At 57.9% G+C, this 14,298-nt stretch overlaps 1 protein-coding gene across 5 annotated transcripts in view; it reads left to right on the forward strand.

Annotated features, from left to right (window-relative positions):
• Positions 1-14,223, forward strand: part of FBXO31 (F-box protein 31) — a 32,687-nt gene extending 18,464 nt beyond the window's left edge. For 3 of the 5 annotated variants that reach the window (XM_074349292.1, XM_074349295.1, XM_074349296.1), the window contains 7 exons: positions 1,001-1,077; positions 3,679-3,846; positions 4,393-4,467; positions 7,932-8,041; positions 8,647-8,800; positions 9,895-10,259; positions 12,212-14,223. In XM_074349292.1, the coding sequence (XP_074205393.1) occupies positions 1,001-1,077; positions 3,679-3,846; positions 4,393-4,467; positions 7,932-8,041; positions 8,647-8,800; positions 9,895-10,259; positions 12,212-12,434 (1,172 nt within the window). In that variant the 3' untranslated portion in view covers positions 12,435-14,223. Of the gene's footprint in view, positions 1-1,000; positions 1,078-3,678; positions 3,847-4,392; positions 4,468-7,931; positions 8,042-8,646; positions 8,801-9,894; positions 10,260-10,447; positions 10,539-12,211 lie in introns of all 5 variants that reach the window. The other 2 variants (XM_074349294.1, XM_074349293.1) reach the window with 2 other exon arrangements.
• The last annotated feature ends 75 nt before the right edge of the window (positions 14,224-14,298 follow it).

Here is a 14,298-nt window from a genome sequence, read left to right on the forward strand (position 1 = left end):
TCAGATGGAGTCCGAAGGCCAGGAAAGCCCAGTGCACCAGCTCAAGGCACTCAGGCAGGAGAAGATTGCCCCGTGTTCATGGGAGGCTCAGCCTTTTTGTGCTGTTCAGGAAGAGCCCATGATCTGCTTAGAAAACACGATGTCCCAGCTTGCAGCCAGGCAGGCGGAGCTCCTCCACGCTGGTGGGAGTGCCAGCCTTCTTCTGTCCGGGCCTTCAACTGATTGGACGAGGCCCGCCACATGAGGGAGCGCATTCTGTGCTCTCTGTCCACAGATCTCAATACTAATCTCACCCAGAGCACAGGCAGACCAGAATCATGTTTGACCAGAAGTGTCTGGACCCCTCCATGGCCCAGCACAGATGACACGTAAGATGCACCAGCACATGCTGGCTGCAGAGAGACCCCAGGCCCTCTGGCTGGCAGGCAGGGCCCTGCATAAGCTGCTTGTCTTCTCTGGGCAGTCTGCTCATCCCTTCACTTGTTCACTCAGCAAATACACGAAGTGAGGGTGGTTCCTGTGGCATTTACCGCGCTGGCCAGCGTGGGCAGTGGGATCTCAGGTCGGCATTAGGTGCCTTTTCTCCGTTGTTGGATACACATATGTTGCTTTTGAAATAAGGGGGAAATTTTTTTTTAAAGACAGATGAGGCAACGTAAATCTCACCGCACAGCCCTGGACGCTTTGGATTCCACCTCCATTAGAGAAGCCCACGCCTTCTCAGCTGGGTGCACCGCCGGGAGGCTCTGCTTGACGAGGGCGCTCACTCTGTGTCCTCCGAGGCAGCGGTTCCCGGTTGTTGGAGCTGGGTTGCAGAGGCTGAGGTTCCGAATGGCCCATTGTGTAGGGATGGTTTGCTTGAATCCACATTTGTTCCCGAGGCCCTGTTACAGGCCTTTGCAGCTGGTTTCCTCACCCGCACGCCTTCCTCCCACCCTTTCCTCCGATTCGCTGGAGAGACGGCGCGTCTACAGCGAGGTCCTGTGCTCTCTCCCTGTAGTGCTTCACCGGTACAGACACATCTTGGGACTGTGGCAGCCGGACATCGGGCCGTACGGAGGACTGCTGAATGTGGTGGTAAGTCCCGGAGCGCTGCGCCTGCATTCTCGGGGACGGCGCTCCGTCCTCCACAGGAGGGGCAGGCCAGCAGTTCCTGTGTGACGAAGTAATAGGTTACTTTTTGGGAGTCAGGTGTCATTTTCTAAATGAGCAGAGATTCATTTGAGGTCGCTCTTGGCTTCTGCCTCATCTCCGGACTCTGTGGTGATGGGATGCCAGCTGCTGTGAGGGCATCTTCCCTTCCCTGGTCCCTGTCTCCCAGACACTGAGGGCCACTGCCCTCACACCGCAGGACGCTCTGGTGTTGGGTCGTGCGCTGGTTCGTAGCCCTGAACGGGGGGTCCGCAGGTTGAAAGAAAAGGAGGCTGTGTGGGGCACTCGGAGCCTAGTCCTGGATGGAAAGCATAGGCCCGCCCACTCCAGGCGACCGCGCGGCCCGGGCCTGGTGTCGTGGCAAGTGTCCGTCTCTGTGCCTTGATCTGTCACTACTGCAGTGCCTTCTGTTGTCCCAGCGCGTGTGGAGTGCTTGCTCTATGAATCAGACACAGTCCAGCATGGGAGATGCTCTAGGGTGAGGCGTTGGCATGGTCTCCCTGCAGGCATGGCCTCGGGGACAGAAGTCTTAGAGCAGAGTCAGAACATGGGGTTTTAAATATTTCCTCACCCTCATGGTAACGCTGGAGCCGGGCCAGGGTCCTCGCTGGCTGGTGAAACCAGCAAGTGAGCGCTCTTTGGGAAATGGGGTGTGTCCAGGATCTCAGAGCCTCTCCTCACAGATCGCTTATCACTCACCATCTTAGCGTCCTGGGGCTCTTGGAACAAATTACCATGCACTGGGAGGGCTAAAACAACAGGATTTACTCTCCCAGTCTGGAAGTCAGAGTCTAAAATTGAGTTGTCCCAAAGGGCCTGGTGTCGGCGCCTCGCAGGAGCAGCCCTAGCCGGGTCTCTGGCTGCGCGCTCTGTGAGCCAGGCCTCTGAATCGGGAGCCAGGACCTGGGCGGGCATCACACTCGTGGAGCTCTGGGCCGGCACCTGGCCTCGGATGTTGCCGCAGCAGGTGGTGCAGTGAGAGCAAAGTCAGGTGCCCTTTGTGCACGGCTAGTGTCCTGATTTTTGTTCCCCTCTCGGCACACACGCCTGGAAGGCCAGAAGCCAAGTCTGGGGGCCTGGCGTTGCCTTGTGTCCCTGTGCGTGGGCTCTGCTGCGCCACGGCCTGGGTGTGGGCTCCTCTGAGCCTGGTTGACGGGGGCCACTGGGTGACTCTGGTTACTCTGTCACTCTGTATTTTGCTCACCAGGTGGGGTTTGGGGCAGGGATAAATATTGCTTCATATTCTCTAATTTGGTGGAAACATCCATTAAAGAAACACTTTACGTTTGTTATGTTTAATGTCACTGGGGGAGCCTTGCTTTTAGAACGTTCTCCCAGGGACAAGCCATGCAGCTCCCTCCCGTCATGGCCAGATTCTTTCCTTCCTTTTAGTTGGGGAGGGTGATAATTGTTTTTCTTACTGGGAGTGAATAATAGAGTTAAAAAAAAAAAGGGCTTCTGAAAGCAGGAGACAGGGACGTGGAGCCCACGACAGAACAGCACCACCTGGCCCTTGTCTCAGACAGCTCGCTGCAGAAACGGCCGAGTTCTCTCTTCCTCTGTCTCCAGAGCTGGAAGCTGTGGATGCTGGCTCCCCTGGGGGGCAGGAGTGTCCTCTGGGTCATCCGAGGCGGGGATGCAGAGTCCCCCCGCCCCAGCTGAGAACGTGCGTGCGTTTGCTGCGTGCCCGTGTCTGGGGGCCGCTCCCTCCTCTGACTTGGTCGCCACCTTTATCGTCTGTCGTTTGCGCACACGCACATGAGTAGTGAGAAGAGCAGTGGGAACACCCCAGGTTCGGCAGGCGGCTGTGGCCGGGTCATGGCGCCTGTGCTTCAGTGGGGTTCTCTGACCACGTGGGTGTGGTCTCAGAGCTGCCTGTTGACAGCTGGCTGGTTCGGATCAGGATCTAAACCCGCCCTCACGCTGCAGTGTCTGCTTTGCCTCATGTCTCCTGCCGAAGCAGCATCTCCAGTTTTCCTCTGGTCAGTGCCCTGCTGGGTGTCCACTTTGTGGGTCATTCTTGCTTCTTCCTTGTATCTTCCAGCAGGTTCCCCCAGCCCCTCACCTCCACTTCAGACCTGGAAGTTCTCTCTAAAAGGCTTGCTTGGATTCAGATCTAACCACTGTATTTTCTATTTAAAAAATTTGTAAGATATGTACAGAGGACACCATGGTGATCTGACGTGCCTGCACACTGTGGAAGGATTCTGCCATCTTGTTAGTTAACACACCTATCACCTCTCTGTTTTAGCCTTTTTTGAGGGGTAGGGAGAACACTGAGCTCCATTTCTCAGCGGATTTCAGTGGTATAATACAGTGTGACCAGCGTTAGTCAGCAGGTGTTATTTTAGAGAACCACTTCTCAGCTAACACACACTGGTGTGCGGGGCCGTGCTTGTCCTGCTGTGCTGGGTGGGCCCCCAGGTCCTTGCGGGACTGGAGTGTGGAGACGAGGGTGGTCCTGTGGTCAGCCTTGGGGCAGGATGCTGTCCCCCAGCCTCACCCTTGCGTGGACCTGCGTCGCAGGTGGACGGCTTTTTCATCATTGGCTGGATGTACCTGCCTCCCCACGACCCTCACGTGGACGACCCAATGCGGTTCAAGCCCTTGTTCAGAATCCACCTGATGGAGAGGAAGTCGGCCACGGTGGAGTGCATGTACGGCCACAGAGGGCCCCACAATGGCCACATCCAGGTGAGCACGGGGCTCCTTAGACGCAGCCGCTTGTGCGTGCAGTGAGGGGCTGGGTCTCCCCCGTTCTCCTGAAGCCCCGTGCCGGCTGCCTGCTGGGGCCTTTCCTTGCTGGCCAGCGGCGGGGGTGGGGGTGGGGGGGGGGGGGGCTGGCCCCCTGTGCGCCGTCGGTGCTGCTCTTACCCCTCAGAGGGGCACTCGCTGGAGCCCCCCGACTCTGCCTCCAGTTAGAACCATGTATTCTTCCAACCACAGTTCCTCACTGTTCCTTTTTATCCTCTTTGCAAGAGTGTCGGCTTGGAGTAAGATGTTCTGCTCTGGGACATTGGCCGGGCAGCCGGCCACCCCATGGCAACCCTGCCAGCCCCCCTGGAAGGCAGCCGTGCTCGGAGGGTTTCTGAGCCCCCTTCTTGGACCGGTCACGGCCTGGCAGCTTTGAGCTCACGTTCATGAGCGGGGGCTTCTGTGCAGGAGGGCCTGGTGGTGCCCCTGTCTGGTGGGGTGCTGAGGGTGACTTGTGACCCTCTCTCCTTGGTGTGGATGCCCAAGATCATGAAGAAGGATGAGTTCTCCACCAAGTGCAACCAGACGGACCACCACAGGATGTCAGGCGGGAGGCAGGAGGTAAGCCCGGGCCTCCGGCCTCCGGCCCCTTTGGAGCCTTGTTCAGGAGGGAACCGTGGGAGTCTCCCCCACCCTAGCCCTCTCATCCACGCCCAAAGCAGCTCTGTGTAAACTGCATCGTGAGGCTTGCCAGCCCCCCACTTCCTGCACCCAGACTCCAGTTCTGGGATTTATGCCAGCCTTGTACACCTTCGAAGGCCAAGTCCAGACTGTTCTGTGGCAGGATCGGGCACCACGGGACTGCGGTGTCCTGCTTGCTCCTTAGGTGCCCCTCCCAGGCACTCGTCAAACTGCAGCCTCATCTCCTGGGTCCTTGAAAGCAGTGCAGGCCCTCGCCTGCCCAAGACCCCAGCCCTGAGTCTCCTGTCTGGCTTCCTGGTGCAGTTGCTGCCTGGTTTTCTTCACAGGGGATGGGCAAGGCTGAGCCACCACCTCCCCTCCCCGCTCCCTGCCTGTCCGGGGCCCAGCCTGAGACTTCCGGAGATCTGGGGCTGCATGGAGGAGCGGGGTGGGGGGAGGGGGAGGAGGGTGGCCTGGCCAGCCTGTGGTGTGCTTGGCCGCAGAGGCTTGGGCGCTGGGCTCCCGCTAGTCTGCTTTCCTTTGTCTCTTGTGCTTTCTCACCCCACCCCTAAGGTGATACCTTGTCGTTGTCAGATACGAACCCTGAGAATCAGGGGGGAAGGGGTGTGGACGCAGCCCCGCCAGGAGCGGCCTCCGTGCCTACTCTCCCTCACCCTGCGTGCTTCCCTCGGCCTCTGTGACGTGTGCATGAAGGCGAGCTGTCTCGTTCGGACAGTTGTTTTCTTCGGCGTAACTGCTGTTATTCCAGAAGCACTTCCCAGGCTCCTCAGCACTCTTCACAGGCTTTGTCCTTAGCACGGTGTTCTGCCCGCCGTCTTGCCGTGATGCCGCGACTGCTCCCCTGCGGCCAGGCGTGGTGTCGTTTCCCCTGTTACCCTCCTGGCCAAGTGCTCGAGGGACTTTCCCTCCTGGAGCCACTGTCCTTGTTTGCAAAGTGGGGCCAGGAGATTGCCTGCAGCCCCGAGCCGTTTGGAGGCTGGGTAGGCCGTTGCAGGAGAGTGACAGCCAGTGTCAGGCCTGACTGGAGCCCGGCAGAGACGCAGGCTTCTTGCTGTAACCTCGCTGCCTGAGCTCTGCAAAAACCTTATGTAGTCTTTGGATTACACAGAAATGGAGTTGCCCTGAAGACATCCCAGATTCTTTTTGCACGTTGTCAGTTTGCTGGTCCCCATTCACAGCCCACCAGGGCACGTGACCCCTGCCTCGCCGCGCTCCTGCCAGCCCTGGCGCCAGCCCTGGTGGGGATGAGACCAGTAAGCACATGGCCTTTGCTTAGCTTTGATCCTGCCACTGGCTGGCTGGGTGACTCTGGGAAGGTTCCTTACCTTTTCTGAACAGGGAAAATCTTAGCGCCCCCCTCCGAGGCCACCACGCAGATTGAGGTGGTGGTTGTGCAGTGCCGTCTGTGGTGAACAAGCCTGGATCCATGGTGCACTCGCTCTTGTCCGCTGTGCTCTAGGCCCTGTGTGTGTCCTCGTGGGTGCACATCTGAGGAGGTCATTTCACAGTAGGTGTCCATCAGAAGTCTTTGCTCTGAGTAATTGGGTCTGGCTGGTGTTGCTAATGACTGACCTTCTCTGCAAAATAAATAAGATTATGAATGTTCACAGGCCATCTTCATGGTATTTAGCTCAAGTCTCATTATTCACCATGGCAACTCAGAAATCCTTGCTCACTAGTTCACTCACTTCCATTTTTATCTGTTATTTCTTTATCTGATCTTGTTTTTAGGGCCTTTCCTTCATGAGTTCAGCCACTTTTAGTGGAAGGTTTTGACTTTTGGTTAAGTCTAACTTGTTAAGTTTTTCTTTTTGTGGTTACTGTTTTCTGCTTCCTCCCAAGCTGCAAAGAGAGTGTCTCTCGCTATCTTTCTAGAAGTTTGGTAGCTTCACACTGTGTTTAGGTCTGTGGCCTGGCTGAGCTGCCTCCTGTGTGAGGTGTGAGGTGGGATGGGGCTCACTTGCTGCGCGTGGCTGTCCAGCTGTTCAGGCACCGCTTGTGGAGGAGACTCCCTTTCCCTGCTGCATCACTTGGACACCGTTGTCGAAATCAGCTCAAGAGACAGACATGTCCGTTTCCAGGCGCTCTCCTGAGCTCTGTTGGTGTGTTGTCAGTCCTTATGGTCCAGCACCATCTTGATTACCGCAGCCTTATGTAGGTCGTGACGCAGGCTGGCGTGGGTCCCCCAGCTTGGTTCTTCTGCAGGGTTGCTTTGGATGTTCCCAGCTCTTTTCAGAACCAGCTTGTCAGTTTCTACAGAAAGCCTGGCGGGGTTAGGATTGGCGGCCGTGGAGTCAGGACATCCGTTCGGAGACAGTTGCTGCCCAGTACTGAGTCTTCCAGGCCACAGCTGCCTCTGCTCCGCAGGCCTCTTTCTTCACTCCCTTGTGGTTTGCAGAGCACAGGGATCACACGTTTTATAGTATTTATTCCTGAGTCTTGCGTTTTTTGAGGCTGTTGTAAATAGGATTTAAAATTTTTCATTTTCCAATTTTGTGCTGATAGTTATAAAAATTCAGTTGATTTTTTAATATATTGGCATTGCAGTTCTAATAGTTGTTTATTTCAGTCATTAGTAATTTCTGTTCTTTGCCAGGGTTTGGGCAGTAACATATTAAAGCAATTGACAGATTGTAGCTTTTTTGTTTTTTTGGAAATTGCTCTTGCTTCTGTTTGTAGAGCTGATTTCAAACATTCATTAGAAATACTGTGTTGCATTGGGAACTCAGAGCTGTGGATTAATCGTATTAAATGTACATAATGAAACTATTAAGCACTGAATATCCTTTGCATTATTTGATCCTGTAGAGTTATTGGGCTTTACTTGGATGTGGTGTTTATAAAAGCTTTCTTTTTACAAATATACCTTCCGAATATGACATGATTATGAAGGGCACATTTTAAAATGGAAAATCTGCCACACTCCCCACCCCACCTGTACCTGTCCCATTCCTCATCAGTGGCTGCAGAAGGCAGTTCTGCTGACTCGGCCGGCACGGGGCTGGGTTGTTGGTGAGTGTCAAGTCCGGCCATGCCCGCCCCTCTAGAAGCCCGAGAACCAGACTCCGTGTAGACGCCTCCTGTCTGTGGGGACCCAGAAGTGAGGCTCGCGCAGCTGGAGCTCTGGACGCAGGCTGCGGCCCCAGCCTTGCCCAGAGGACCCCCACGGTCCCTGGGCTCCCTTCCTGTGGACGTCTGGGAAAGTGGGGACCAGTGCCCCTGGCTTTCGTTGGCATCACGCCTCAGCAGGGACGGAGACCAGGTTCTGGGAGACCAAGCGCACGGCGGCTCTGCTCCCTCCTACCCACCCACCAGCATCACAGGGAGCAGCCTCTCCGCACCTTGTGCTGTGGTGGTTTTCATGTCCTGTGTTCTCTTGGAAGGAGTTCCGCACATGGCTGAGGGAAGAGTGGGGGCGGACGCTGGAGGACATTTTCCATGAGCACATGCAGGAGCTCATCCTGATGAAGTTCATCTACACCAGTCAGTACGAGTGAGTGCAGCCCCAGTGTGGGTACTGTGAGCACAGTCGCTCTCTGAGTGCTGTGCCTGTGGTCCCTCCCTCAGGTACCGTGGGCCTGGCCCCCCACTCTGGGTGCTGTGAGTGCGTCCTCTCTCTGGGCACTCTGAGCAAAGTCCCTCTCTGGGCACTGTGTGCACAGCCCTGTCTCTCCTCCCCAGCCCGCCTTGGTGTCTGACCACCCTCACCCACCAGCCATGTGCTCTTGCGGCCTGTCCTGGGTATTAGAGTCTCGTGGTTGCTTCCCCACACCCGCTCGGGAGGCCTCTTGGCCTCCCCACTGCTGCAGCCTCTGGCCCTGTCCCACAGCCCGTTAGCCCCTTTGCAATGTCTCCTTTGTGTTGTCCCCCTTGCAGTCTCAGGGCTCCCTGTCCGCAGCCGTTGGAGGCAGTGTAAGGTGTGTGTGCACATGTGGGTGGGGGGGAGCGTGGCTCAGGAAGGTGGGGTGCCCCTGCTCCCTGCTGGCCTGGCAGGCACCACCACCACAGCATGGCTGGGAGAGGTGTGAGCCCTGTGCTGCCCAGGCTGTGGGGCTCTGCCCGTTGCACACTCACGCTGCCCACACCCCCACCCTGCAGCAACTGCCTGACCTACCGCCGCATCTACCTCCCGCCCAGCCACCCGGACGACCTCATCAGGCCTGGCCTCTTCAAGGGCACCTATGGCAGCCACGGCCTGGAGATCGTCATGCTCAGCTTCCACGGGAAGCATGCCAGGGGCACGAAGATCACGGTGAGTCCAGAGGCCGCCTAGCGGGCCCAGCGCTGTGTAGACCCCGTCAGGTTGGCATGGTGTGGCCTGACTCGGGCTGCACCCCAGCTACTCAGGGTGGGACCCAGACTGCAGGGAGTTTGCTGGGAACATGGAGTCTCAGACACCACCTGGACCTGTTGATCTAGGATCTGCCTTCCACGAGATCTCCAGGGGATTCTGACCATTTCCAAGGCACCTTCTCACATGGCTCTCAGCCCCGGCCACATGCTGGAGTCCCTGGGGAGGTGGAGAAAATAGTGATACCCGGGCCCCACCCAGAGTTCCTGATTTAATGGGGATGGACTGGGTGCGGGGCTCCAGGCGCTCCCCAGGTGACCCTGAGGTGCAGGGTCTTAGCTAGTACTTGGGCTCCCGCAGCCTGTCCTGGCCTCAGCAGCTCGGGAAAGCACGGGGAGGGTGGCTGAGCTGTGTGGGGGTTCTGGATGATAGGCCCCTGTCCCTCGCTCCAGGGGCTGTTGTTCCCTGTGCTTCCATCCTCGAGCAGGTGTGGGTGAGAGCATCCTGGAGAAGCAGGGCAGTGCTCGCTCCTCTGTCAGCTGGGTGCCCTGTGCGCTGGGAAAGCTCTCTATAGATGAGGGCCTGGTACTAGGCTGCGTCCCTGCACGGTGGGCTGTCCTGCAGCTCCTCAGCCCTGTGTGGAATGGCAGGGCCTGGCTGTTCTTCCGGGATCATGCCTAGGAGCTTTTGTGTTCCAGGCAGACAGGCCTGGGCTGGCGTTTCAGGCCTGCCACTCACCTGACCCGGCCGTGGGCCTCTCCAAGTCCTGTCTCTTCAGTTGTCTTTGGTTCAGAGGTCGCTGGGTGCAGATGTACCCACCGCCCTCATGGGCACCACTGCTCCCAGTCCTCAGAGGCCCTTCACGGAAGGCTGCCTACTCTGGGCGCTGTCTTTTAAAGGGTTTCTAAGATACTCTGACCTGTATGTGGTGCTGCCAAACCAGAAGGAACGACGAGTGAGCGCTCTTGGCCAGAAGTGGGCCGGAGGATGGAAGCCGTGCAGAGTGTGTTCTGTGGGTCTCTGAGCCTGCTGACCACTGTCTGCCCGCTCCGCAGGGTGACCCCAATATCCCTGCCGGGCAGCAGACAGTGGAGATCGACCTCAGGTACCGCATCCAGCTGCCCGATGTCGAGAGCCTCCGTGACTTCAGCGAGCTCTCCCGCATCGTCCTGGAAGTGGGGGAGCAGGTGCGCCAGGAGCAGCAGCAGGAAGGCGGGCCTGAGGACAGCGAGGGAGAGCCCCGGCCGGGCCCTGTGCAGCCCCATGCGGAGCCGCCCGCTGAGCAGGGCAGGGAGCCTGGGGATGGAGAGGCCTTGGCCGCAGCTGAGCAGCCTGTCCAGTCTGGGCAGGGGCAGCCGTTCGTGTTGCCCGTGGGCGTGAGCTCGAGGAACGAGGACTATCCCCGGACTTGCAGGATGTGGTGAGGATGCGGAATGGCGGGTGGGGCTTCCGGGGGCCCGGGCTGACCCCACGCTGGGCGCTGCACTGGTTGGGAGCTCTGTCCGCCTGGTCCGCTGCCAGCTTGGCCCGAGTGCCCGGTGCCAGCCCTACCTCCTGGGCGGCACAGCCGGGTCTCAGATTGTGGGCTCCTGTCTTCTCACTCCTCAGGGGCCTCAGACGGGGACTGTTAGAGCTGCTGGCATGGGGCCTCCACCCCAGCGCCTCGCGCTGCACAGCTACTGAGTTGAGAGGTGGACAGGTGAGGCGGCGAGCAGCACTGAAAGTAGGCTGTGGTGGCCCTGCCCACACCTCCCCCGGGAGATCTTGCAGTCAGTCTTGTCCTGGGTCCCCACCTTCCTCCTTGTTTCTTCCTCTGGCTTCTCCGGCTTGGACAGCCTCCCCACAGAGGCTGTGGGCTCCAGTCTGGGTCAAGGCCTACCCCACTCAGCCAGCTCCAGGCCTGGCATGCTGTTCACACGCTTCTGTCCAGGCCGCTCAGTGCTCCCTGGTGATGAGTGAGGAGACCCCAGTCTCCTCCACTCTAGGGCTGTTTACATTTAATTAACTAAAGTGAATAAAATTGAAAGTCCAGGTGCTCAGTCGCACTGGCCACATTTCATGCTCAGTAGCCGCTCTTGTGTGGACAGAGCAGGCCTGGAACATCCCGTCACCGCAGAGATCCCAGTCAGTTGCCCAGGGTGCGTTTTGGTGGAACAGGCTCTGTGCCAGCCTTTGTCGTGTTGCGGGTGAGGGTTTGCTTTCTTTACCTCTGGGCCAGCTGCTGTCTCGTGTGTCCACAGTGTTCTCCCGGCTCCCCATGTGTAGACTGACAGCGTGAGTGCACACCTATGTGGGTATGATGGAAAAACTCATTATGTTCTCTCCACGTATATGGTTGTGATAAAAGTGGCTGAGTTTGGGTTTTCCAGAGGAAGACATACACATAGTGTTCCAATGGAACTTCACCCGATGTAAACTTTTGAAAGGTCATAAAGGAATGGGCTCTGTTATCCCTGGGAGCCTTGACAACTCACAGCCTCTCACAGCCAGCTCACCAGTGTGCAGGCCTGGAAGCTCTGGTCCAGCCTCCAGTGGAGCCACACATGGTCCTCCACCCAGTGCCGAGTATCAGGGGTTGGCCAGGAGGGGCGTGTGTGCTCACGTCTCTGTGTCTGAGGTCAGTGGGCGTCACTTTGCCTCCCTTTGGGCTGCAGTGCTGCTCCCCATCCAACCCCAAGAAACCCTCTGAGCCCCTCGTACCTGGGGCTGCTGTCCCCCTCCTGCCCGGCAGAGCCTCTGTGTGGCAGGCGGAAGTGGGAGTCCTGAGCACCATTCCACGCACTTGGAGGCTTGGACCAGCCCCCAACTCCTTGTCTCCTGTCAGAAACACTGAGTTCTTCGTAAGAAAGACATAAACGTATTTCAGCCTGCCGCTGATCTAGAAACTTGGCTGTAATGGGTATTTGCAAGTTCTGGCTTCTCAGTTAATGTCAGCTGCATGCTGATAAGTCATTATGTTACATTTGAGTTGTTCATATGTGGATGTAACTGTCCCAGGGACTGAGATCTGTCACCTGGGTCACATCATGAAGATGCGTACTTTGGGACAGAGGTACGAGGTGAGGTTGCCTGGGCCCCTCGTCCTCTAGTTGGGTGGGTGGCTAGGGAGCAGCAGTCGGTGGGGTGAGCCCAAAAGTCTGCCACGTACTGAAAGGCATGCTTCCTGAAGGCCCGGGGCCCACCAGATGGCTCTCTCGGCGGCCTTTAACTGCTGTTTCTCAGCCTCCTGCTGGCAGGTGGTGGAAGTGGCTCGTGTGGAATGGAGGGTGTTCCAGAACACCGGGACGACAGGGTGCTTGGTATGGGTGGCACACGCCCTCCAGGCCCCGCTCACCCCTCTCTCCCTGTGTCTTCCCTCTTGTCTTTGTTCAGCTTCTATGGCACCGGCCTCATCGCTGGCCATGGCTTTACCAGCCCTGAGCGCACCCCCGGGGTCTTCGTCCTGTTCGATGAGGATCGTTTCGGGTTCATCTGGCTGGAGCTGAAATCCTTCAGCCTGTACAGCAGGATCCAGGCCACCTTCCGGAATGCGGATTCCCCGTCCCCACAGGCCTTCGAGGAGATGCTCAAGAACATCCAGTCCCTCACCTCCTGAAGGCTCCGGCCCTGCGTCGGGCAGCTGCAGGCCCCGGCCCCGTGTCGGAAGAACAGCAGCATGCACTTGGGAGACTCTGCCTCTGACCCGACCCCCGTCTTCTCGCAGGAGCTTCGACGCGGCTGCCCCAGACGCTTCCATAGAGCGCCCCGCTGCCCGCGTGCTTGTCAACAGCTGATGGGAATGCTGAGCACACCTTACAAAAACAGAAGACCACAACTGGACTGATCTAGAGCACCGGCTGCAGGGCGTGCAGATAAGTGCGTTGGAGAGAGTGGCCGTTTTCTAGGGAAAACAAAATCCTCCTTCAGGGAGGTTTTCAGGACACAAGATTCTGCCTCCAGCTGATGGAACACTGGCTCCACCGTCCTCTCTGCGGGAAGCAAGCCAGAGGGCCTGGGCGAGGGCCTTGGTGACTTGGACTCAGCTTGGGCGGGTAGGGGTGTGTGTGTGTGTGTGTGTATGTGTGTATGTGTGTGTGTGCGCGCGCAAGAGGAGCTCCAGGGAGTCAGCCGCATTGGGGCCTTGGCTGCAGCCATTCAGACGGCATTCACTTAGTGCACGCCATGCCCCTGCCCCGCCTGCTGGCGTCAGACCCCGAGCTGCACTGCTTCCCAGAACTGGGACGCGGCCCCATGGGACGGCCCTGCGCCTGTTCCTCCTGCGTGGTTTGCGCAGGTACCGCTCTTGAAAGGGGCGAAGCACCAGAAATGGTTGTGCTGGGCGAGTCTGATGCCTTTTGCAGGGAGAGGGCAGCTTTCCGGAAGCATCACCCACACGTGTGGAGGCGCACTTTGGAGCCAAGCACCCTCGGGGGCCCTCCAGCATGGAGACCCCAGGCACTGACCCTTCCTCCAGCGTTGTGCCCAGGTCATGACGCCTGCATTTGGGGACCCCCTCTGCGGTCTGATCTTGGCATCTTCTGAAGAACAGAGCCCCAGCTGCATGTACACAGGCCTCCGGAGTTGGGTTTAGCTCTCCCTCCAGCCTATAGAGCCGTCACCGTGCCTGGCAGCCGGGGCGTGTGGCTTCCTGGGGTGGGCATACTCTGTCCCGCCAGTTGCTCATCCTCATTGGATGGACTGTGCTGAGCTCTCATGCCAGGTGCGGGGCCCCAGGGAAGGGAACAGCTTTGTGGTGCCTTCATGCAGAGACCAAGCTGAGGTGCCCCATGAAACGTGTGCTGTGTCTCCTGATGGATTTCTCCCTGACTGGCCCTTTTCTAAAATGATAATCCCCCACTGCCCTTGCTTCAGTACGTTTGGCAGCTTTGGCCTTCCTTTGCTGCCCAGAATCACAGAAGTGATGAGCTCTGGGCACGGCCCTAACCGGCACCGGGGCCTCCCAGGAGGCTCTGTCGGCACCCCCCCAACCCCGAGCAGCTGCCCGGCCCTGTTAGCCAAGTCTCATCAGAGGCACCGCAGCTCACCTCCCAGATCCTTCCAGCAGGACCTGTAGTTGGTGGGGACGTCATCCCAGTTCCTGCATCTCTCGCGGGACTGAGCCTAAAAGCCTGTCACCTACCTCCCTCTCACAGCGTGGCTGTTCTCTTGTGCCAAGCATGGCCGTCCCCAATGGTGACAGCTGGCCTCAGAACCTTGAGGACAATAACGGAGGACAGCTGGGCGCTAGGCTATACCTCCATTCTTTAAATAAATCAAGAAAATGTCTTTCATCCAGAGCTGAGGCCTGCTCTGAGGGACTGTCTCCATCCGAGGCCCCTAGCATTGTAAAGTGCACGCAGATTGAAGATGACCACTTCGGATTAAAAACCAGTCTCAAATCTGAATGATGTTCTGCGTCTAGTGTCTGGCCTACACGTGGTTTCCACGAACAGTGACTAAAATAACCCTGGGCTGTTGGC

This window comes from Camelus bactrianus, chromosome 21, assembly GCF_048773025.1.
Source record: "Camelus bactrianus isolate YW-2024 breed Bactrian camel chromosome 21, ASM4877302v1, whole genome shotgun sequence".
NCBI classification, from domain to species: domain Eukaryota; kingdom Metazoa; phylum Chordata; class Mammalia; order Artiodactyla; family Camelidae; genus Camelus; species Camelus bactrianus.